Source organism: Trichosurus vulpecula, chromosome 3, assembly GCF_011100635.1.
Source record: "Trichosurus vulpecula isolate mTriVul1 chromosome 3, mTriVul1.pri, whole genome shotgun sequence".
Taxonomy (NCBI): Eukaryota; Metazoa; Chordata; class Mammalia; order Diprotodontia; family Phalangeridae; genus Trichosurus; species Trichosurus vulpecula.
This window is the reverse complement of record NC_050575.1, coordinates 144,557,291-144,583,853: the sequence shown is the minus strand read 5'-3', so window position 1 is coordinate 144,583,853 and position 26,563 is coordinate 144,557,291. Positions and strand designations below refer to the sequence as shown.

Genomic DNA, 26,563 nt, shown 5'->3' with positions numbered 1-26,563 from the left:
GTGTTTTACAACTACATTAAGTAATGGGGTTTCCTTCAAACGTCCCAGTTAAGTTCAAGATTTAGAAATGATCTTCTCTCCAGAGTAAATGCAAGGAATAAGATCTTTAATCAACCAACAAGTACTTATTAAGTACCCACAATATGCCTAACCCAATTATAAGCCTGGGGAAACAAACACAATGAAACAGCCTCTGTCCTCAAAAAATGTACGTTTGGAAGGAGAGGTGGGAAAAGAGACAACACTAGAAGCTAGGGGGAGCAGGAAAGGTTTCATGTAGAAGGTGATGTTTGAGCTGAGTCTCAAAGGAAACAAGACATTCTAAGACACAGAAGGGAGAAAGGAACGCATTCCAGTCCTAGGGTCAGACAATACAAAGGCACATGGACTGGAAATGCTGGGTCCTATAATAGGAAGACCAGTTTGACAAGATGATAGGGTACATGAAGGGGAGATGATGTAATAATTCTGGAAGAGTAGTCTGGGACCGGGTTGTGAAGGGCTTTGAATGCCAAACAGAAGAATATATACATGATCCTAGAGTCCATAAGGAGCCACTTGAATTTACTGAAAAAAAGGGAATACTATCTGTATACCTACAGTTTTGAAAAATTATTCTGGAAACTGTGTGGAAGATGGATTGGCATTCAGATTTGAGGCAGAGAGGCCAATTTTGAGGCTACTGTAATTGTCTAGGAGAGTAATAATGAAAGCATGAAATATGATAGTGGATATCAGGTTGAGAAAAGGGGAGAGATCCAAGAGATACTGTGGAAGTAGAAGCTAAAAGGTCAGGCAACTGCTTGAATATATGGGGTGAATAATAATGAGTAGTTAAGGATGACTATAAGAATGTAAACTTGGGTGAAGAGAACCATGGCAGTGTCCTCCAGAAATAGAGAAGTTCAAGAGGCATAGGGTGGAGTAGGGGAAAGATTAAGAGATCTTTTTGAACATGTTAAGTTTCAGATGCCTGCAAGACTTCTAGTTAGAAATATCAGTAGAAATATGGCTATATATAAAGAACTGAAAGAGACCTGATTAGAGATGATAACTAAACCCATGAGTAGCTGATGAGGTCCCCAAGTGAGAGAGTGCAGAGTAGGGGCCCAGCACAGAGCCCTGAGGAATACTCATTGTCATGAAGCATGAATGTAGAAGATCCGGCAAAGGAGACATAAGGGAATTTGGACAGAGAAGATGAAAGCTGAGGAAGAATAGTGTCCAAAAATCCTGTAGATGAGGGAGTATCCAGGAGAAGAAGATGATCAGCAGTAGAGAAATTCATCGAATAATGATATCATTACCAAAAGCTAAATTTAGGTATGTATATATATATATGTGTATAAAGACACATGTACACATAATGGATCATACATTTAGTACTGGAAGGGACCACAGAGATGATCTAGTCTTGTTAGTACACAGTTGTTTGTCTGTTGTCCCTCCCTATGAGATCCTTGAGAGCAGGGACTGCTTTTTTGCCTTTCTTTGTATCCCCAAAACTTAGCAAATACCTGGCACATGGCAGGCCTTTAATAAATGCTGGTTGATTGAATGATTAATCTAGACCAACACCCTGACTTTACTGATGAAGAAATTGAAGCCCAAAGATGTTAAATGACTCACCCAAGGTCATATAGGTAGTAAGTAGCAGAATGTGGGCTTGACATCATGCCTTTTGACTCTATACCCAACATTCTTTTGCTCTCCCCCTTCCCCCCCCCCACAAGTGTTTATTAAGCATTTACTATGTTCTAGGCATTGTGCCAGCATACAAAGAAAAACAAAAGTAGTCCCTGATGTCAAGGAACTCATAATCTGATGTAGGAGACAGCATGCAAAGATGGGTGAGGGGATGGGGAGCCATGGGAGACTTGAGAAAAGACAAAAAGGTCTGGAAAAGCTGCTATCTTAGAAGGGGAGACAGCAAACTCATTAAGGCGTTCAATGAGGACCCAGATGAGATTATGTAATATAAATCTGTAACAAGTCCAGCTAGCCAGCACGTTTTTTTTTAATCTTCTCCAGATTCATTCAGTAGCAAGTGAAGTGCACCTGTCTTGTACTATCCTAGATCATAGAGATATGTGCATATAAATATAGTAGGCATGTATACATATCTTTTTTCTTATATTTCAATTTTGATTGTGAGAAACTATATTACATAATAAAACAAAAACACAACTTCTCAAAAAATTTTATTTTAAAGAGTTAATTGAATTTATTAAAACGATACTACTATAAACCTCAAATAGATCTGTGACTTTGAGTCAGGAGTTGTTGGATCTCCTCCATGCCTACCCATCTTGTGAGATGCTCATTAATATTCTAAAACTCTACCACAATGTATCCATCCGAGGTAGTGGAGGCCTTCTCCTTCTGATATTTTGAGGGTATTAGTGGAGTACTGTGCCTCTCCACTTGTCTGTCTTCATTCTTGCCATTCTTCATCTTCATTCTTCATCTAGGCCATCTTTTCCTTATTGAGATCCTTCCTTAATGACATCACTTATTCTGGTTCTTCTTCAGAGTTTCGCACTGGCTATGTGTCATATCCTGTTCATATCTACATGCAGCTTTCCATAGCTTATTGTGTGATAGTCATCATCGGTTATTCATAGGCAGTGCTATTCCATGTCTAGCTGGCATGCAGCAACACAGGTAAAGTGTTGGTATTGAAAGGATGGGTCTTTACTATCATAGGAAGTTTGGGGCCAATAAAATAGTCCTACAATATCCTAAAAATAATCTAGTCCACTCTCCTTTTTCAACTATAGTCCTCACTCACATGTGTGAGGACATACTAAAGATCCATATGTACCATCTATCCCAAATATATATATTGTTGGAAAAGCTCTTAGAGTTTCTATGTAAATGCATGTTGAAATCTGTGCAGATGGACAGACCAAATTCCTTTTAGTGATTATGAATCTTTTCCAGGAGCTTGTAACAAAAGCTTAGGGCTTGATGCAATCAATGAGCATGGGGAAGACCACATCCACAGGGAATCCTTCCTTGTCCTGGATTCTGTATTGGATCTTTTCTAACATACTGGCAAATCAGAGTGTCAATGAACAAAGTAGGAACATTTCTGTTGCTACATCTTCCAAGGAATTCAGGATGGTCTTGATGTATGCATGGGAGAGGTTTTGCTCTTTAAAAAAAACCTTGAAAGACTATTTTGTTGTACTGAATTAAATGCTTTTTTGTAATTAATAAACAGTAAGCGACATCTTTCAAATACGATACTAAATATACTCAAACTAATTTCTGAATTTCACTCAACTTTTTTGAAGCTGCAAGTATTTTTGATAGAGGCAATTAATTTTCACTGGCTCCAGTACAAAATTCTAATTCATAAAAAAAAACTCTCAAATGAGAGCACATCATTCAATCAAAAACTTCACAAGGCATTAACTGAAGAGAACTTCTGTGGAACTATAGCAAATGCAGGGCATAACAATACCATTTTTGATGCTTTGACTATTTTATTCTGTTTTATTATGCTAATCATTAGAACTCATGCTCAGCACTCAAATCTATTTCCTTACTTGTACTTAAATTTGGATTTTTGGTCTCACATACTTTCCTCCTCCTTTGCCAAGCAAATGAAGTATGTACATGTATTTGGCAGGGAGGGGAAGTTGAGGGGGTAAGAGAGAGGTTGTTTTTTCCTTTAAGCAATACGTTATGCTTCAGAACTCTGCTTTCCATGAACGTTAAAATGGATGAGATATTTTCACTGAAGTTAAATACATGTAACACTTTCCTGAAAGCATCTGGGATTATTAAATACGTTTTTTTAAAATCTGTAGGTTTTTGGAGAAAATAAAGAGCCAGAAATAATTTGTCTCTTCTGAACCCCCAGGGCTCTTTGTATCTCTTAAGATATTTTTGCTTTTTACCATTTAACTGAGTTATCATAATTTTCAATGTCTCCCACCAAACTGTAATTTTCAGGAGGGAAGGAACTATGCCTCCTTCGTCTCTGTATTCCCCCGCGGCTTGAGAACAGGGTCTTGAACACAGTAAGCACTCATTAAATGATTGGTGAATGGGTGAATGAATTAATTAGTATTCTAGGGGTCCTATTTAATGTATAAGAAAGGCAGCTGAGTGAAGAGAGATGCAGACTTGGAATCAGACAGAAATGGGCTCCAGTCCTACTTTAGGCACATCATTTTTTGAATGATTTCATAAAATTTTTAATTTTTGAATTTTTTGAAATTTCTGAAATCATTTAACCCCTCAGTGTTGCCTGAGCTCATTCTCTAAGGCTGCTGGTGGCAGAGTAGTTGCTGAACTTCTTTAGTAGAGTAAACTTCTTATTTGGAATTCCCTACTACACTAATGAAATCACAGTTATTATTAATAAAAGATGCTTCATGATGGCAGAGAGGTAATTTTGGGTTCTCAAAAGCACTAAGAGCAGAGTTAAAGCTCTCTCAGATCCAACTATGCTAGAAGGACTTTGAATACAGGTCCAGTGATACTTTTTTGACCTCAGTAACTCTCTAAAATTATTTACCTCTAGTAATGTTATAATGTGTTAAAGTAGCTACAACCAATGAAATCACAGATCACTAATATAATGAGGTACATAATGATGTATTAATTGAAACAAAAGCCATGACCTTTCAAAAATATTTTAACAAACTTCTTGAACAGAAGCCTATTCCCAGTTCATTATCATTTATTCCATCCTTATTCCTCTTAAATTTCTCTCTTCACTTCTCTAAAGGAAGTCTTTCTAAAACTAGTCTAAGAGCATCAATAACATTCTATTAGTCATGAGTGATTTTGAATATCACCCTTCTACACCTCTTTATTACTTCTGATGCTAGTAAATATTCCATATATTTTGAAAATCTTCCTACCTTTGACTTTCATGATACTGTGTTTGCTTAGCCTCTTATCTCTGGACTATCTTTATCCTTTCTTATAGTCCCATCAAATGTGATCTGTTGTAAAATATTTTGCATATCTCAAAGTGCGTAGAAATTCAGCCTTCTTATTTTTCACTTTTTCTCCTTCCTCTATATTTTATACTTTAAATCTCAGTATTATTCATGGCAAAATCTTTTGCTCCTTTCTCTTTACAAGTGTTCTTTCTATGATTTCATTTGTCCATATTTTCAACAATGAGTTGAAATGACTCAAAAGTATACATCTCTAACCCTAACCTCTCCCAGGCACTCTTTAGTCAAAATGTTCAGTCTCTTAACTGCAGTATCTATGTTTGGATGCGGTACGCTTAATCTTAAATCTGATATTAAATCAACAAATTCATGCTTTAGAAGTATAATTTTATATAAAAAAAGAAAATAAAATTATTTTTAATACTAGAATGGAGTGTGTTAACTTAGTACTTGCATTCTATTCACTAATATTTGTTTCAAGAAAAAAACCCCTCCCAAAATTTATTTCAAAATAGGAAAAAACAATCACTTGCCAGTCAGAATCAATTCAACAAACCTAACAAAGGAATTAGTAGCCATGAATTTTCTGAGTTCTTCACAGTATAATACTTTGGAATGAAAGTTAAACTACATTTAATGTCGAATCCTTGTAATTAACTACAAGATTCTTATAAATGGATGCCCATTTCAAGATCATTTTACCACCAGTGAGCATTCAAAATACAGAAAAAATGAGGGAGATTCACACATGCTTTTAGCTGCTTACAGTTTCTGCAGCAGTCATAGACTTTGAAGTATGAATGAGCTACAAATGCTGGGAACAAACAAAATCTTAGAGCTGACATTATTGCACATTAACATAGCAGAAGCACTGCACTGTGAACAATGAAAGCCTCATTCATAGATAATCAGTGGTTACCCAGGCATTTGGATTACCTAGGCAACAGGAAATGGTGACTTCCTATATAGTATATGGTAGTAAGGAACAGCTGGGTAAACCACTGAAAATTAAATGTTTCAATCAGGAAACCTGTTAATTTCTCTAAAACCCCATGCCTTTGGAAAGGATGCTGGAAATCTCATCTAAATAAATATGCATTGTATATCTGGAGTTTGCCTTGTCCTTGGGTTAAACAGATTTAGCTCAGGGAAAAGAGAAAAGAAAAGCAAATTAAACTTGTTTATAATGAACAATGATAAACATAATATATTTCATCCAATATATTACATTTATACTGTACCCTTGTTCTGGTTTTCTCAGCATATTTAATGTAGAGAGAATCAAAACAGAAAGAGAAAGCTACCGACCAATATTTCTAATGAACATTGATATAAAAATTTTAGATAAAATATTATCGAGTAGGTTACAACATATTAGAAAGATCATACACTATAATCACTTTGGGTTTATAAAAGGAATGCAGGGTTAGTTCAACATAAGGAAGACTATAAATATTAGCATTAGGAATTTCTGGTTTCAAAAGAAAAATAGCAATTAATTCATATGGAGAAAAAAGAAGTTAAATATCTCAAAGGAATGATAGGAGAAAAAAGTAGAAAGGAAGGGGGTCTATTAGTAGCAGAACTCAAACTGCACTGCCAAGAAGTAATACTTAAAATGATTAGGTACTGGTAAAAAAAAAAAGAGTGGTTGGTTAGTGGAACAAATTAGGTACACAACATACAAAACTAACAAACATAGTAGCAAAGTATTTGATAAAACAAAAGATCCAAGTTACAGAGAAAGGTTCACTATTTGGAAAAATCTGCTGGGAAAACTGGACAGTAGTATGGCAGAAATTAGGTTCAGACCACTACCTCACACCAAACAAGAAGAAATGGATACATCATCTAGATGTAAAAGGCCGCATCATAAACAAATTAGAACAACAAGGAAGAAATTACTTTTCAGATTTTTGGGTAGTAGAACAGTTCATGACTAAACAAGTGATAGAGAGGATCACACAAGATAAAATGGATAATCTTGATTAAATAAAATGTAAAAGCTTTGTACAAATAAATCTAATATAGTAAAACTTAGAATGGAAACAAGTAAATAGGAAAAAAATTGTAATGAGTTGCTCCGGTAAAGGTCTCATATCCAAGATATATAAAAAGATGATTCAATTGTTTAAGACTCATTCCCCAGTGGATAAATTATAAAAAGATATGAAAAGGTAGTTTTCAAAAGAAGAAATCCAAGCCATTGATAATCATATGAAAAAAAATCCTCTAAATTGCTAATAAAGAAATTTTTTAAAAACAACTGAGGTTATAACTCATATATACCAGACTGGCAACATTAAAAGAGGAAAATGATAAATGTTGGAAAGGTTGTGGGAAACTAATTACATTGGTAAACCACTGGTAGAGATGTTGATTAGTCCAGCCATTCTGGAAAATAATTTGGAACTATGCCCAGAATTTATTAATTGTGCATACCCTTAGACCTAACTATGCCACTACTAGAGAAATACCACCAAAGAAATTGAAAAGGAAAAACTTTTAAATATTTATAGCAGTTTGTTTAATGACAACTCAAAATTGGTAATTAAAGGGATGTCCTCCTCTTCAGGAATGGATAAACAAACTATGATATATGAATGTAATGGCATACTATTGTGCCTTAAGAAATAATAAAAATGGGAAGACCTCTATGAAATGATACAAAGCAAAGTGAGTGAAAGAAAACAATTTATACAATGATAACATTATGATGGGGAAAAAACAACTTTGAAAACTCATATCAAAACAATGATAAATCATGAATACAAAAGAATTAAAATGAAACATGATGTCTGTGGCAGGATGTTAACTCAAGTGTTCTGACTTAAAGCCCACCATTTTATGTAATGTACCACCTGTCTGATGAAAAAGAAGAGTACTACCTTTCACCCACGTACTTCAAGAAGCCATAATCTCATCCATGTGCAACGTACACTGCAATAATTCTCTTACAACCTAGAATTTCTTAATGAGTTGCTGTGGCGAAAAAAAATCATCACCATTAGTCAATGCAGTTATGAGCCTTTTCCAGATTGGTTAGGATGGTTCTCGAATGAAAGGCATGCAGTCTGTCACCAGGTTTATACTAAAATCCTTTCTAGCTTGATAAAATCTGTCTGAATATATTCTGCTTCCACAGAGTTTGAGAACCCAGAATTACCTACATATCATAATGTCCTAGAGAAGGTTTTTTGATCTACCTTTCTGAATCATCTTGAAAACAAGTGCTGTGGTACACCCCTTGTCATGAAAGGGTTTATGAAATTTCTAAAATGGATTGATTTGTTCATAAGCAATAATTTATGGGAGAATCTGGGTTTTTTTTCACCTTATCATTTTACAGTGGTCATGAGGTAGGAAAGTAGAGTACAGAGTAGGTACTGTTACTCTTAGATGTTGCCTAAATAACTGAGTGGGTTTGCCTCCAGCCTATTTTCCTTTCAAATATTTCTTGTATATACATTAGGAAGTAATTTCAGTAAACAATTAGCTCATTTTTCATCTGGGTGTGATTTCAAGGCTGCTCCTTTCATAATTCATATGATATGCCTTTTTCTCTGTATCTCCAAAAATTCTCATTCTTCTTAAAATTTATTTATAGCTTTTAGCATTTACTTTTATAAGATTTTGAGTTCTAAATTTTTCCCCTCCCAACTGTTGTGGGGCTGGCAGAATACTGGTTTCAAATATGCTGGTACTTTAAAATATGACCCAGCAATACAAGGTTCAAAGACAACTCCAAAAGACTCATGATGAGAGAGCTATCTACATCTAGAGAAAGAACTATGGAGTCTGAATGCAGATTGAGGCAAACTGTTTGCTCTCCTTTTTTTTCCTTTTGTTTTTGTTTCTTCTTTCTCCTGATCCATTCCATTGGTCATAATTCTTTTTTACAACTTAACTATTGTGTAAATAAGTTTAATTCGAAGTTATGTGTAGAAGATATATCAGATTCCATACTGTCTGGGGGAGGAGGGGGGAGGAGAGGGGAGGAGGAGGAGGGAGGAGGAACTCAAAATCATGCGGAACTGAGTGTTGTAAACTAAAAATAAAAATCTTAATTAAAAAAAAATGACCCTCCCCAAGATGACAATGTGATATATTGGTTCTTGGCATCTCATTGCTTTAATATCATCTCTTTACCTTGCCACCTTAAATGCAAGAGAATTGTTGTGGGGCTGGCAGAATGCTTGTTTCAAATATACTGGTATTTTAAAATATGATCCTCCCCAAGATGGCATGCAATCTGATATAGGCTATACATGCACAATCATATTAAACATATTTCCACATTAGTCATATTGTGAAAGAAGAATAAGAACAAAAGGGAAAAAACCACAAGAAAGAAAAAACAAAAACAAATAAAAAGAGAAAACAGTATCCTTCAATCTGCATTTGGACTCCATAGTTCTTTCTCTGAATGTGGATAGCACTTTCCATCACCAGTCTTTTGGAACTGTCTTAGATCAATGCATTATTGAGAAGACCTAAGTCTAGCAAAGCTTATCATTGCACAGTGTTACTGTTATTGTGTACAATGTTTTCCTGGTTGTGCTTCACTCACCATCAATTCATGTATTTCCAGATTTTTCTGAAATTTGCCTGCTCATCATTTCTTATGGAACAATAGTATTCCATCATATCTATATACTGCAACTTATTCAGCCATTCTTCAATTGATGGGCATCCCCTCAATTTCTAATTCTTTGCCACCACAACAAGAACTGCTATAAATATAAAAAAATCCCCATTCTTGGGAACTGCTTTCAGATGCAGTTGTTATTATCTACAACAGAAGTGTCAAACACATTCTGTATGCAGCCTATAAAACTTCCAAGTGTAAACCAGATTAAAATATAATTGGGAAATATTTAACAAAATAAATAAAAATACAATAAACATAGATAATATCACATTTTAAAAGTAAATCAATGTGCACCCTGCAGACATCCTTATATATGGATTAGTGGCCCCATTTCTATTTGAGTGTGACACCACTAGTCTTTTTCCCATTTGTACCAAAGAAAGTGAGACCCAGATTCTATTTGTCTAGGGGGATTTTTGGCCTATAAATTAAGCCAACATAAAGCCACAATTGAGAGAGAGAGAGAGAGAGAGAAAGAGAGAGAGAGAGCACGTACAGGGATGAATATAAGGTTATTATAACGCTAATTTTGCCCTAACATAGTTTTAGACATAAAATATAGCACTTGGGAAATATTGATTCATCGATTACAAGAATTCAAGTTTTCATCACATAGCATTTGCCTTGTATCCCTTTTATGACCTTACCATGTATTATTTTGCTGTTATTATATGGTACATTTCCCCACTAAACTCTGAATTCCATGATCACAAGGACTATGTCTAAACTTCTCTTCCAACACATAATACAGTACTTTGCACATGGTAGGTACTCAATAAATACCTGTTGAATTGAAAGGAATAAATTCATTCTAGCAAATAAACTCATTTCAGTATATAAAATGTGATTCTCTGTAAAGTAAATCAGACTTTCCTTTTGTCTTGCAATGCAAAATTGTAGGGGTAAGGAGGGGAAAGCAGTATTCCCATAGAGAAAAAATCAAAATGGATTTTTATGTAGTGAGCTGTGAGGAGGGTAATATCCATTTCCCAATTTTTACAGTTTTAAATGTAAATGAGTCATGGGCAACGTGATATATTGGTTCTTGGCATCTCATTGCTTTAATATCATCTCTTTACCTTGCTGCCTTAAATGAGAGCAAACTGTTGTGGCACTAGCAGAATACTGGTTTCAAATATACTAGCATTTTATAGTATGACCCTCCCTTACCCTAACACCAGTGCTATCCTTCATCACTCCTCATGTCCAGGGCTTCAGGCAAATAAAAATGTTTCTTCTCCCCACAAAAAAGTTAGGGACCCCTCATCTAATATATGATGCTTTCTGGCCTAAAAATTCCTTAGGTTCAAAGTAGGATCATGGCACCATAGATTTAGAGCTAGAAAGGACCTTAGAGATCATCTAGTTCAAATTCTTGACCTACAACCTCTTCAACATACAGATAAGGATGCTCTGAGGTTCAGAGAGGTTAACATAGGTACTAAGTGATAGAGGTAGAAATTTAACCTAAGTCCTCTTACTCCAAAACCAGTGCTCTTTCCATTTTTACTATATCACTTCTCTAAGAGATAGAAATTGAATAGATTCCCTACTTTATTAATTTGAAAGTGAAATTAAATAGGGATAAATGTAAAATCTTATACTTGGGTTGCAAAAATTAACTTCAAAAGTATTAGATGAAGGAGCCAAGTCTAGTTAGTTGTTTCTTTACTATACAAACACACACACACACACACACACACACACACACACACACACACACTTCAGGGTTTTGAACCGCAATCTCAATAGTGGCAATATGGCAACAGTGATTTTAGGACATATTAAGAGAGTAATGATGTCCAAGATCAGGAAAGTGATAATCTTATTCTTCTCTATTCTTGTCAGACTTCTTCTAAAGGACTTAGTTCAATTCTAGGTATGACATTTTGGAAAGCACAGTGATAAGTATTCAGATGAAAATAACAAGGGTGACAAAGGGTGTCAAATTCATGCCATAAGGATATAAATTGAAGGAACAAGGGATATGTAGCCTGCAGAAGAGAAGACTGAGGGGGCATATCCCAAGATCATTGTCTTGGGATATTTGAAAGTCTATCGTGAAAGAGCAGACATTTTCTGTTTGGCTCCAGGAGGCAAAACAAAGAACACTGAGTGGAAACTATGATATAGGCTTGATGAAGGGAAAACCTTTTTGGAATAAGAGGTAAACAAACATGGAATAGACTTTCTGGGGATTTAGTGAGTTCCCCTAACCAGAGGTCTTCCAAAGACAATGACCACTAGTTGGGTATATTGTAGAAAAGACTGTGGTTTAGGTACATGTTGAACTACATATTTTAGGCATAGGTTGGAATTTAATAGGTATATTTCTGAGATCCTTCTAACTTCAGGATTCTGTGGATCAAAGATAGATGTATAGGGGATTCCATAAAAGCCTTTCTTTTTAGCTGACAACAACTCATTAACAACTAGTCTTTGTGATCAATTATTCAACCAGTCCCAAATTCATTTAAATACACTATTATTTAGCATGCATCCTTCCATCTTGTCCCCAAGAACTGCATAAAAGACTTCATAAATATTTTGTTCAACTTGAAGTATATTATGCCTACAATATTTCACTGATCTATCTGGTTTTTCTGTTCATTAAAAAAAAAGGTGGTGGGGTGAGAACAAGGTTAGTTTGGCATAACATAATCTTGATGAAGCTATGTTAGCTGTTCTTGTTTACTGAATTCGTTTCTAAATGCTCATAAGCTACAATTTAAATGATATGATTTCAAATTTTGTCTTTTTTTTTAATTTCGAAAATCAGTACATTTGCCCTTTTCCTACAGCAAATCTCTTGTTCTCCTCTACTTAATCATGAGACACTTCTCATATTCTTCAAGATCAGTGGGAAGTTATTGTTACATGGTAATGTGTGATTTTCAGGTTCATGGGAAAACAAAATGCTTTTACAAGTGCCCTAAATATTAAGTATTCTACCACCTTAAATAATGTAGCCAAGATAAAAAAAATAAGCCAACAGAACAGATTGGAACAAAACCCATGTCTTGCACATTGTAGGCCCTCAATAAATGTGTGCTAAAATAAACAACTGAATTAATATCTTAAAGAAATGCATGTTTAATGGTGCTTTGTGTATACATATATGTACATGTACATATACACACATATTTCAAAATACATGGAATGATTCAATTTAATATGCATATCTCTTTTAAGTGGTGGTGTTTTTCTGCTTTAGTACATTTCAACTGCTTTGAATCCCAGTCACATATTCAGGTTCATTCCCTCTCTCTCTTCAGGCAGTTTGCACAATCCATAAAGTTTTCATTTTAAATGTACTCATTACTGATACCATTTGCTACTTCAGGGTTTGGCCAAGTCAACATCAATCCTATTCATCCTGAAAATGCTTATTTTGTTGAACCAACAGTCTGAATCCAGAGAAACTAAATTTTAAACGTTTTTTAAAAACCACATCACCTGTTACCAGTAACAAAGCCTCCACCTGTTATTCTAGATTTTTATATAAAAATATCTTTGAAAGGAGAAGGAACAAAGACTCATAGCCTTCCATAAGGTAACAGTGAGTATGGAATGTAAAGTAGCCTTATCTCTCCATGAAAGACTTTTTGTGTATTCTCTGAGACGCCTGTATATTATTAGGTACTTTGCCTCCTCCATTGTGAACTGAGTGGTCTACTTAGTCAGGAAATCCAATGTCTTCTTAATATTTTTTTTTCTCACTTAGTAAAAGTTCATTGATCCAAACAGAACTTAACTTAAATAAAGAGAAAGCACATTTTTTTTCTCAAGACACAATGGTTTTTACCATTTAAGACAAAAAAAATCCTTCAAATGATCTTATGGAACTCTACTGAAAATAACCTTTCACAAAATTACTTGATCTTGTGTCAAAATGATGTAATATGTCATTACCTGATTAGAGAATCTCATGCTGACATTCCGCTGATCCTGCAGAGGGATGTACCTCTGGATTGGGTCAATGTCTTTGGGACTTATTAGGTCATCAGCTGAAAAGGAAGAAAATAATTGACTATATCAAGCTGAGTCTAAAATTTCAATGGCATAATCATGTACTATACACATCTGATTTTTTATTATCTAAAGGAAAACTGTAGCTTCTACCATATATCCTAACAACATCAATACTCTTTCCCTCTCTCTTCCCAGACTTGACTCAAGGTGTGAAGAACAAAATGTGAGATAACTCAATCATGATAAAAATATTTAAGGCACAAACCAGATGACTAGGAATATTTGTGTATATTAGTACGAGTTGTGTGGGTAGATTTTCATAGCATTGCATATAGCATCTCACAGAGAGAGGGAGCTGACCTTGAAGCAAAGAAGACCTGGGGTCAAGTCCTTCTGATAGGTACTGACTACGTGATCCTCGACTAGTCAAATAACTTGGTTAAGTACCTTAACATTTCTAAGCCTAGAAGTTGCAGAAAAGGTATGAATCGACATTAATAGGAGTTTCCTCACCAAGAGAGTTCTTTATAATAACAAAATCATAGGTCTACTCTCTCTCCCTATCCCACAAACCTGGAGCTAGAAGAGACCTCAGAGGTCATTTAGTCTAACCCCTTCATTTTAATAAGAGGACAATGAGGCCCAAGGTAACAAAGGTAATGTCAGAGGCAGAATTTGAACCCAGGGCTCTTTAGACAGTAGCATACCACCTTTCTGTTTCTTCAACAAGCAATCAGCTCTCTATTCTGATAGTAGAGGGACTGGATATTTTAATCAGTAAAATGGAAGAAATCATTGGACACTAAACTAACAGATCAGGAAAGAAAGAAGAAAAAAAAACTATGACTTATCTTTCCATTGTAATAAACAGTTCAATCATAAAGACATTTGAAGCTACCTGAGTGGGAGTCATACTTAATGTAATTACAGAACTAAAGTTACAGAGCATAATATTAACTTGCCAAATTGCTGAACTGAAAAATATTTTAAAATTGCATTTTCATCATAAAATCCTTAAAAGTACTGAAAACCCTATCTTTTCTTAAGAAAAAAAATCAATGCATTTGATTTTCTCATTTTTTTTTTCCAAGGGCACATAACCTCAATTATAGGGAGTTGCAGGGGGCAAAGATGTCATGAAAAGAAATCTAGTAGTGATTTGCAGGTATTTACAACACTTCAGCTTCTTGAGATTTTGCAATGCTGAACGTAATCTTTTCAGAAGAGGCAAGGACGAAGTTTAATATAATGTTTAGTTGCTGCTAAATGTAAGCACAAAGCACAAAGAAAGCCTCTAAAATTCCAACAATAATGGGAATTATAATTTTTTGGTGTGTTGAATGTTAGCTCTTTAGGAGCAAGGGCTGCTGTTGTTTATAGTTTGCAAGGTTTTAAAATGGCATATACACACTTGGTTCTTTAAAAGTACTCATCGATAGACATGAAGAGAAACGAGACTATTTGCACCAAAAGACAAATTTAAGTGTTTAAAAAGGATGGTGTGGAAATTTCAAACTACAAGCACACTTTAGCTGATACACTTAGAATTACACCTGTGATGTACTTGCTCAGCTTTAATAAAGTCATGCTAAATGGATTCATCAGTCACAATGCGAACAGTGTTTTCGATTCAGAGTTAGACCAAAAAATTATATCCATACATAATTAAAAACAACTCATACGTAGTTGTGCATTTTCAGTTTATCTGAAATATTTTAGCAATAGAAATGATTTTTCATTTAATATGCTACTTGAGCCACTGGAATACTGAACAAAAAAATCAATCGGTACGTTCCAAATTATTCCAGGATGCATACTCTATGGATTCATTTGAATGTAGTAATGAAACTATTTGCATAACCGTATGTGTGAATATACAATGATAAAAAAACTGACAAATATAACAGGTAGTCAAAGGAAGGAAGAGCTAACAAAAGTGCTTATAAAATTATGTGAGGCTCTGTAAATCTTTGTACACTATACTTATGTCCTGAGTGGGGCTGGTATCCTGTTGGCAAAATTAAAGACACTTAATCGCTGCCAGTTTTTAAGACACTCTTAAGAAGTCTCTTGGATGGAACTAATGTTCAGTTAAAAAAAGAAAGGGTAAAAAATTCCTCCACAGGAGGAAAGCCAAAGTAAACAAGTAAGATGAGGATGTGGTCAGGTTTAGCTATTTAAGTGATCATAGGATTTTCTTTTCTTTGAAAAAAAAATTAGTCAGTTAACAAGCATTTATGAAGCTCTTATTATGTGCTAAGCACTAGACAAACAAAGAAAGGTAGAAACACTATTTCTGCCCTCAAGGAGCTCACACTTTAATACAGAAGCCAACATATAAATAACGAGGCATATATGATATAGAGAGAGTAGTTGAAAATACTTGGGTTTATCTTATATTTATTTCTATGTATAAATGAAATTTTCCCTCAATTAAACATAAGCTTCAGAGAAAAGGGATGGTTTTTACAAGTTCCTTGAGGAAAGTCTTATTTTAATTTGTGCCTCTTTACCACAGAATAAGATTTTGAGCAGGAAAAGACCTTAAAGATCATGTACCTCTTTCATTTTATAGAGGAAGAAACAGTCCTAGGGAGAAGACATGACTTGCTTAAAACCACACAGGCAGTAAGTTGTAGAGCTGAGAAATAAGTAGAGTTTTTTGTTTTGTTTTATTAAATGACTCTGGTTGAGGTGGGGGTTTAACTAAAATTTGGTAGTAAGAAGGCCAGTCATTTATACAGTAAACTAAATGAAAAAAATATCCCAAGTTATGTGTTTAGTGTCCACTTAAGTCATTTACAACCACTCTATTCCCACAAAACAGATAATGAAACTGCTTAGAAATCAATACCTTTGGGTTGAGAATTTCTGATATACAACTAGTCAGTCTCTAAGAAGCACAAGTCTAGCAATATACCCTTTTCTTTCTTATGTTCATTTTTGATATTACTAATCAGTAACTGAAACCATGTGCTCTAATAAGAAACAGTCAAAACGAATTCCATTCAACGTCAACAAAGCATTATAAATTAAAGATCTCTGCTTCTTAGGCAATGCTGAATACATCTAAGAATATTCTGGATAATTGTTTCTAGCACCCAAAAATTGGCATTCTAGACCTGGGCAGTCTTGCCAACACTCAATGAAGTTTGATACTAAGGATCTACTAGAAAAGCTAAATAAACTACACACTCCTATATGGTAAACATTTTCCTTGGACATAAAAATGGTATAGAACAATACATATGCTGTCCAAAATTAAAAAGAGAAAAAGTATGAAAAACCAACTTATAGAGGAATAACCCCCATGTAATGTAATAGAAACATTCTAAGATTAAAGGGAGAGGAAAATAAGATAACTATTCCATACTGTAGTAGTAGTAAATGAATCCCATGAAAAATGAAGTACCAGCTATTTTAGGCTATGTCACAGAATCAATGGGCTTTTTTTTTGTTTATTTTTTGGGGGGGAGGCAGGGCAATTGGGGTTAAGTGACTTGCCCAAGGTCACACAGCTAGCATATATGTCAAGTGTCTGAGGCCATATTTGAACTCAGGTCCTCCTGACTCCAGGGCCGGTGTTCTACTCACTGGGCCACCTAGCTGCACCATCAGTGGACTTTTATAGGCTAAATGGGAGCTTAACTACCATTTAGACCACTGCCATTTAGACCACTGTTTTTATGAGAAAATATGTTCTAAGGTCTGAACATATGACTTAGAAAGAGTTGGAACATAAATGATTAATAAAGAGGGTACTTCTTGCTTATATTTGTATTTTTAACTTTTCAAAGACTTTCATTCACTTATTCCAATGCAACAAACATTTATGTAGTATCTACTGTGTGCAAAGTTAATGTACTAAAGCTGGAGGAGTTCCCTTATAGAACCTGCAGTCTAGTAGAGGATAAGAAACATAAATAAATATAACATGAAAGAAATCGTTATTAAGTTCCTACACAAAAGATGTATGTGTCAAGTACCTAGATGCAGTCAGGTAAGAATGCATAAAGAGGTGGTCTTAGAGTCAAGAAGAACCGGGTTCAAGTCATTCTTCCAATAAAGATAAACTCCATGACCATGAACAAAATAACATCTTGGTTGTATTTTACGGTCAATGGACAAACACCAAACATTACCTCTACACTTTCCACACCTAAAGTCCTGGACAATGAGAACTGACCTGGTGCTCAGAATAAGGCTTGCTTCAAACATGACACTCCATCTCCTGACTCTGGGTGTTTTCACTGGCTGTCTCTCATTCCTGGAAAGATCTCCAACCTACTCTGCCTCCCAGCTTCCCTAGCTTCTTTTAAGTCTCAACTAATGTCGCACCCACTGCAAGAAGCCTCTACTAGTACTTTTAATCTTAGTGCCTTCCTTCTGAGATTATTTCTAATTGGTCCTGCGTGTATTGCGTTTGTACATAGTTGCATGCTGTCTCCCCCATTAGACTGTGAGCTCCTTAAGAGAAAATACCATTTTTGCCTTTTTTGTATCCCCAGAGTTTAGCACAGTACCAGGCACAAAGTAGGCACTCAATTAGTACTTGTTGACTTGATCTTGAAGTCAAGTATAAAATCTGCTCATTATACTGTACAAAGACAGCAGTGTAGATTTGGAAAAGGCATAAACTTTCTGGTTAATGCTAACTAGAAAACTCACATATACAATAATATTCACATATATATAATCTGCTTTTCTCCAAGCATTCTGGTTTTGAACTTTTACTATATATCAAAGAAAAAGTAAATTATTAGACTATATGTAGGTTTGTGTGTATGCATGTATGTGTGTGTGTATCTTCAGCTGTCATGAAATAAGGTAAATTAGGCCTCTACTAAATTTATGTAATGTATAATTAGTCCAGTGCTTAGCACACTGCCTGGAACATAGCAGGAACTTACAAATGCTTATTGATTGATTGAAGTAGCTTGACATTTTTTGTTTGTTTGTGGAGAGGCAGAATCCAGATCTGTGGTTTCACTGGTGCTGTGGTAGTACCACCAGTATAGAAACTCATTCCAACAATACAGACTGGGTAATCTGTCTATAACCTGTAATTTTAGAAAGTTGCTTGGGTTGCACTGAAAGGTTAATTAGCTAATTTTAGAAAGCACACTGTTTTTTGCCCTTGATGAATAAAAGGTTTCAAAATCTACACTCCTGCCTTTACAAAGTATAATGAGCATAATTTATTCTTCAATGACTAAGGATTATGCAGCGTTCAGGGTCAAAGTTCTGAACATAAATTCTCCCTTTCAGAACTGTAGTCATGGAAGGCTAGAAGAAAGAATGTTGGATATGCACTCATCACAGAACTTATCGAGGAAGTTTGTGACTAAATACTACTCCATCTTATTTTCTTAACATTTACCTTCTCCTCCTAAAAGTTTAAGGAAAAAAATAAAATTCAAGGTTAATCATGGCTTTTATTAACCAAGGCCTGAGTAGAACATGCACTAGATAAATTATCAACCTTATTTCAATGAATATGACCTTACTTAGCAAAATGCATAAAATCTGATCAAGAGAATTTGCTTTCTTCACTCCAAACTATATTTTGTGTTATAGATTCTTTTAAAGTTGATAAATTTTAAACCGTATTAGGTCTAATGAAGAAGAGAATATCTTACTGGGAGTGAGGAGAGTTAAGTTCCAGTTTCCTTGTGTCAGTCCTTAACTACTTGTGTGACCATAAGTACCAAGTCATTCACCTCTCCAAACCTGTTTCTACTTCTGAAAATTGAGGATTAAATGCAATTCAATGAATATTTACTAAATTCCTACCATGTACAAGGCATTGATGATCCAAATACATGAACAAAACCACCCTTACCATCAAGGAACCAACATTCTACTAAGGAAAGGTATGACTATAACATACACACAAGTAAATAAAATTATATGCAAAGCACAATGTAATTTCAAATGGGAGAGAACTAAGGTCTAGGAAAATCATGAAAGGCCTTTTCTATGCTATCATTTGAGCTCTGCTTTGAAGGAAATTAAAGGATATTGTAAGGCAGAGAGGAGGAAGGAGCACACTCCAGACACGGGAGATAGCCAGTGCAAAGGCACAGGCAGGAGGATGTAGGCAAAGAGTTAGGAGACAAAATGTTGTAGACCTGCCTCACAGGGCTGTGGGGACAGTACTTTGCATACTTTCAAGCACTATGTAAATGTGAAATATTTTATTATTTTCATATGAATATTGATTTTTGCAGATTATTCACATATGACAATATAAACACTTTCTGAATATTTAGCTTAATTAACTTCAAAACTACTACTAATGGGAATTTTATAAGGTTATTTTAAAAGAATTATTGTTTATGAATGACTGTGCTTTCCAATGTATTTTTTACACCAGAATTTTCCTAAATTATTTTCCTACTTTATTATAGATAAGCCTAAAAGTCTAATATCTCATAAAGAAAAAGTAAAGAATTCAAATAACCAGTAGTTTTTTCTAATCATAGCATTTAGCTGGAGCTTCACATCAGAAATGGCAATATATATCATTTTCCTAAAACACTGAACTAGATCCTGCTTAGTTTTCCCAACAGATGCACTGTCTTATCCATCAAATACTAAGGAAGATACATTAGCTAAAACATGATCCTGAAACCTCAGGGAATTTATGCAATGGAGAGAAGAGATAAGGCACAGAAATTATAAAACATGAGATCACATAATAAGCATAGAGAGGTTCAAAACAAAATGTCATATGATTCCTGAAAGGAAAAACCCTTATAAATCACGGAAATCATAGAAAACAATTAAGGAAGCAGCATGGAAGCTGAACCTTCAGTTCTGGGTAGGAAATCACCAAATGAAGACAGGATATTCTAGCTATCAAAACAAAAATAATGTGAGTAGATATCCATGTAGAAGAGAGGCATTTTAGGGACAAAAAGTAGTCCAGTTAGCTTGGGGCACAATAAAGTGTACCGAAAGAAGTGATATAAAACAAGGCTTGAAAAGAAGGTTAAGTTGTGGAAGTCTGGAAAACCAGGCAAAGATATTTGAACTTTATTGGGCAGGCCAGGTGTGTCAAACTCAAACAGAAACGGGGGCCTCTAATCTGTACATAAGGATCCCCGTGGGCTGCGTATTGATTTAGTTTAAAAAGGTAACATTATCTTGACAGGTGGTAACAAGGATCTAAAATAGGGTGGTGACAGTTGGAAGAGAAGAGGATGGATTCACAAGACATTAGAGAATGTTGAAGATTTGGTAACACAAGATATAAGATGGAAGAGAGAAAAAAAATCCAGCAATAGCATTCAGAAATGCATGGCATACGTAAACACTTAACAAATACTTGTTTATTATCAACAAGGGTAAAAGAAAAGATGATGGTGCAATTGACAGGAATAGTGAAGTAAAAAGGTGAGGCAGGTTTAGAGGGGTAGATAACAGGCTTGATTTTAGACTTGATGAGTTTGGAGTACCACTGGGCTATCCAGGGGGAGATGTCAAAGAAACAGTTAAAGATACGTGTTTTGAGTTATAAAGAGAGGTCAGAACTGAAATAGAGTTTGGGAAATAAGCCACATAGAGGTGATATGGTAAATCATACAATGAATGAGATTGCCAAGGAGAAGGTAGACAGAGGAGAGGATGAAAGTGAGGAAAAAGATGAAGAGTCAGTGAAAGAGAACATGTGTACATATACAGCTATAATGCATGTATATGTACACACATGTATAAACATATACATATATATGTGTGTGTATGTATGTATGTTTGTACAGACATGTCCCTGACATTATTGAGGAATTCTTCAATAGTCTCTTACACAGTCAACAACTAGGATACACACACACACACACACACACACACACACACACACAGTGTGTGTGTGTGTGTTGTATATATATATGCATATATATGCACCTATATGTGTATATTGTATACGTATGAATGTATCTATGCTTGTTGATGGGACAAGAGACTATTAAGGAATTCCCAGGAAGGACCTTGGACAGTTTTCAGTACATTTACGAACACCTACTATTTCAAATGCTTAATTCACATTCACCAACTTTCTAAGATTCATCTTATAAAACTTACAGCAGTTTTACATAAATGCATATAGGGGAGCTAAGTGTTGTTTAGTAAAAAGAATGCTAGCTTTGGAATCAGAATCCTTGGTTGTTGAATTAAGTTGACTTGGGTTTGAGCCCTAGCTCTATCACTTAGGAGCTGTGGGATCTTGGCAAATCCTTTGACCCCTGAAGTTTTGAAGATCATGGATTTATGGAAGGGACCTTAAGGAAGCAAACTCAGAAGTCATTCACTCTAGTCTCTTCATTTTGCAGATGAGGAAATAGAGACTCAGAGAGGTCATGTGATTTGCCCAAGGTCACACATGTAGTAAGTGGCAGAAGAAGGTCCTCTGACTTGAAATCTAGTAATCTTTCCATTGCCACAAAATATCACAATTTTCTTTTCTGTGAAATGAAGGTAATAATCCCAGCCTTTCAACAATTCAGTACAAATCAACAAACATTTCTTAAGTGTCTATTATATGCAAGGCGCCATGCTAGACCTTGCCGTATCAACTATAAATCTCTTGCCAACCTAGGTACTGTAGTGGATGGGCATTAAGCTGGGGGATGGTGATGCTTTGTGTCTCTCTCAGAGGCTTGGCTGTCTGATACCATGAGGGCCATATTCTTCTACAATGTTGACATTCCTTAAGTGCATTCAGCAGTGATATGTTGTATGCTGCCATGGGGTAGCATCTTTTCTGTTTGTCCATCCTGGAGGTGAAGGAAGTCTGTTGAAGAAGGGGAGTGTGTGTGTGTGTGTCTGTGTCTGTGTGTGTGTGTGTTTGTGTGTGTGTAAGAGTAGTTCCAATACAGCAGTGGAAACAGAAGTAAAACTGTAAAGGGTTGAGGAAAAGATGGGTAGGAAGAGAGTGGAGGCAGTTGGTGCAGACATCTTTTGCAAAGACTATTAATAAGTTTAACAGTAGAGAAGAGAGATGGGATGTTAGCTGAGGAAAAGTGTCAAAGAAGGCCTTTTTCAAACTGGGGAGCCTTGAGCATGTTTGAAGTTAAGTTAAGAAAGCTCTACTGAATAGAGGCAGGTTGAAAATTCATGAGGAAGTAGCAAAGATGGCAGAGTAGGAGGAAGCACTGCAGCCCAGTTCCTCTCACAACTACTCTAATAGCAAACAAAGGAGAATGCCAGATTAAATAGTGGAAGGAGGACTGAAGGAGAAACTACAACTGGTCATCTTTCCATCCCAAGATCACAAATCTGACTAAAGGTACAGTATAACATGGGCCAGGGTCACAAACTCAGTGCCTTGAGTTCCAAGGTAGGGCTGCATTGTGAGGACCCCAGAGTTGATCACAGAGTCTCCCTGGACCAAGGCAACAGCAAGGGGTCACCTGCAGGGACCCACAGAGCTCTGAGGAAGGCCAGTCCGGAGTAGACTAAAAACTCAATCCTCAGCCCAGGCCAATAGCTCAGTGGGGGAGCAGGAACTTACTTGGTGCTTAGAGATACAGTATAGCAGACACCTGGGTGCTAATCACTCAGCTTCCAGTACAAGTCAAGGGGCCAGGAATTCACACTCAGCACCCAGAAAGAACTCTGAACAAGGACCACAGAGCACAGACTCCCGGAGATGATCACCCCTAGTGTTCAGAGCAGGACTACCAGGGCAGTGATATCCAAAATTGACCACAAACTCAGCCCTGACCCAACCCAAGAGCCAGGGATCTCCTAGAGGGGGCAGGAGCTTTGATTCAATGCATAGACATCTGAGCTGGGTCTGCAGTTCAGGGATACACAAAACTGATCTTGGACTTAGGCCTAACCCAGGCCTTCAGCTCAAAGTCTGGAGCACAGAATGGGACATAGCGCAGATTCAGAACCCAAAGTCCCCCAGCAAGGGATTGCCCAGAAAAGACCATGGACTCGGTTCCTCATCCAGGAAAGAAGCACAAGGGGAGTCTCTGAGAGGTGACAGAACCAGACAGCTACTACAAAAGAGCTCCTACTTGGTGGGGTTGCCAAGAGCAAATCATTGGAAGAATGACTAAATTAACAAAAAATAATTAAACACTAAAAAGCAGAGTCTCAAAAACATCTCAAAGCTTGAGACGGGAGGATTTGGTTGTTCTCTAAATGCATGGAATGAAATCTAAGAATGAGGGGCCCTCTGGGTTCATAGCATGCACAGCTATTTTAGAACTATCTCATGACAAAGCTTTTCCTGGATGTTGGGCCAAGACTGGGTTTACATATAAAAGGCACTTGATGGCCAAATCAAGCTATTTCATCTTGGCAGTAGAGACAAGGTCTGTGGGGAGAAAAGTTCACTCTCCACGGGCATTCAGATAGAGATGAAACTCTGAACACGTGGCACGATATTTTTCTATTACTGTTACTGTGTTCTTTCCAGTTCTTAGGTGGATGGGCAGAAGAGGTGGAAAGGTTGGGAAAGAGCCAAAAGAAGCTACCACAGTTTGCTAGCAGCCAAAGCTGGTCAGCCCAGACGCCCCAAGAAGTGACCATAGGACCCAGCCTAGCCTTGGATCAACAGCATCGTAGATGCCAAGTCCTGCAGGTAAGGGAGCAACCCTACCCACTGGCTGTGACAGAAGCACTCTCGGTGAAGCTAAGGCTGGGTAGCCACTGCTCCAACTTTGAGTCTGCCCTCTCAGGGGCTGTGGTAGAAGAGATTGTGCTTGTTTGGGGAGGATGCCTATGTAATTTGGTTATTATTACATCTCGTCAGTAAATATCTCATTGTTAAATTAAAAAAAAAAGTGTCAAAGCTTGATCCCAAAATGAATTAGAATAAATAAAACTACTAACTCAAGGGTTCAAAATATGCATTTTAAATGGTATCATACATAAAATGAGAGAGAGGAAAAATTAGGCAAGAAGTAAGAGCTAAGGAGAGAGGTAGAAAAGGAATTAACAACTTGACATGAGAAATGCAAAACCAAGAAACAGACACCCTGAAAAATGGAATGGATCAAACAGAAGTTAATGACTCCATGAAGCAACAAGTAAAATTAAAACAAAGATAAAAGACAAAAAAACAGAAACTGTTAGGTATCTCATTAAAAAAAAAAAACATCATCAACAAAAAAATTTACCCAGTAAATAGATTACGGAGAAAGAATTTAAGAATCATTAGACTACCTGATAACCATGACCTCCCCCTTCCCCTCCCCAAAACTGCATACTATATTTCAATAAATTATCAATCAATCAATCAATAAACATTTATTAAGTGACTACTATGTGTCAGGCACCCTGCTAAGCACTGGATTTACAAAAAGAGGCAAAAGACAATGAAGGAGCTCACATTCTAATGGGGGAAGACAACATGCAAACAACTAGATACAAAGCGAGGTATATATAGGGTAAATAGGAGATAATTAACAAAGGGAAGGGACTGGAATTTAAAGGGGTTTGGGAAAGCTTCCTATAGAACGTGAGATTAAGCTGGGACTTACAGGAAGCCCATGAAGTCAGTAGTTAGAGCAGAGGAGAATGTTCCAGGCATGGGGGAAAGCCAGAGAAAATGCCAAGATCATACAGAATAAGAAGACAAAGTGAAAATAACACGAATCCATCAGTTATCTTCTGAAAGAAACTTCCAAATGAAAACTCCTCAGAATATCATAGCCAAAATCCAGAACTTCCAAGTCAAAGAAAAAACACCACAAGTTGCCAGAAGTTTACATTATCAAGTAACCACAGTCAGAATAACACAAGGAAGGAAGGAGAGAACAGAACACAGAAGGAAAAAAAAGTCTTACAACTAAGAATAATTTACCTAGCAAAACTGAGTATAATCCTGAGGGGGGAAACATACCATTAATGAAATAAAGGACTTCCAAGAATTCCTGATAAATAGAGCAGAGCTTAGTAGAAACTTTGAAATACAAACATAGGCATAAAGAGAAAAACAAAATGGTAAATACAAGTAGGGCAACTAGGTAGTGCAGTGAGCAGAGCACTGGGCTCAGAATTAGGAATCAGTCTCATCTTCATGAGTTCAAATCCAGCCTCAGAAACTTACTAGATGTGTGACCCTGGGCAAGTCACTTAACCCTGTTTGCCTCAGTTTCCTTATCTCTAAAATGAGCTGGAGAAGGAAATGGCAAACCACTCCAGTATCTCTGCCAAGAAACCCTCCCCTACCCCAAAAAAGGGGTCGCAAAGAGTTAGACAAGACTGAAACAACTCAACAACAAAAAACAAGCAAGCAATCAGAAAAGACTTTATAGGGATGACATATTTGCATTTTAATGGGGGATGGGGGAAATGATACAAGCATCATTTAAGAGCCATAATATCAGCACAGGTCAAAGAGGGAGTCAAAAAAAATGGAAAGTGTAAAAGTGATTTTCGTTGTTTTGATGACCTTAAAGGGGGTAGGGAGAGGACATACTAGGGAAAAAAAGGACAGGAATGGGAGGGAGATAATTTAAATCTCACATAACTGGGAAACACAAGTAGAAGTCTATACAAATGAATAAGGGGTGGAGGGAGCTGGTATCACTTGAATATCATTTTATAGTAACAAAGAATACAGTGAGCGATTTATACTACAATTTATATTACAACAGCATTGTACAGATGAACAATTTTGAAAGACTTAAAAACTGAACAATTCAATGATCAAGCATGATGCTAGAGAATTGATGATTTAGAATGCTGCCTATCTCCTGACACAGATATGACAGATTATATATGCAGAATGAGACATATATTTCTGGACGTGGACATGTGAGAATGTGTTTTGTTTAACTTTTATTGCAGGGGTTTTGGTTTTCCTTCTGCTTATTCCCATAGCGGGTGGGGAGGAAGTAGGAGAAAGAAAGGGCTAATGCTGAATAACAAAAAAAAATTCAATTTAAAATTTTTAAAACAAAATAAATTGAGAAGGCAAGGGAAAGAGGGGAGAGAGAGGGGCAGAAAGAGAAGGGAAAGAGTGGGAAAAGAGAGAGGAGAAAGAGACAGAGACAGATGG

At 36.2% G+C, this 26,563-nt stretch overlaps 1 protein-coding gene across 3 annotated transcripts in view; it reads right to left on the bottom strand.

Moving 5' to 3' along the window:
* Positions 1 to 26,563, bottom strand: part of PHKB (phosphorylase kinase regulatory subunit beta) — a 246,947-nt gene that overhangs the window by 76,949 nt on the left and 143,435 nt on the right. For all 3 annotated transcript variants that reach the window (XM_036751888.1, XM_036751890.1, XM_036751889.1), the window contains exon 14: positions 13,486 to 13,580. In XM_036751888.1, the coding sequence (XP_036607783.1) occupies positions 13,486 to 13,580 (95 nt within the window). The remainder of the gene's footprint in view (positions 1 to 13,485; positions 13,581 to 26,563) is intronic.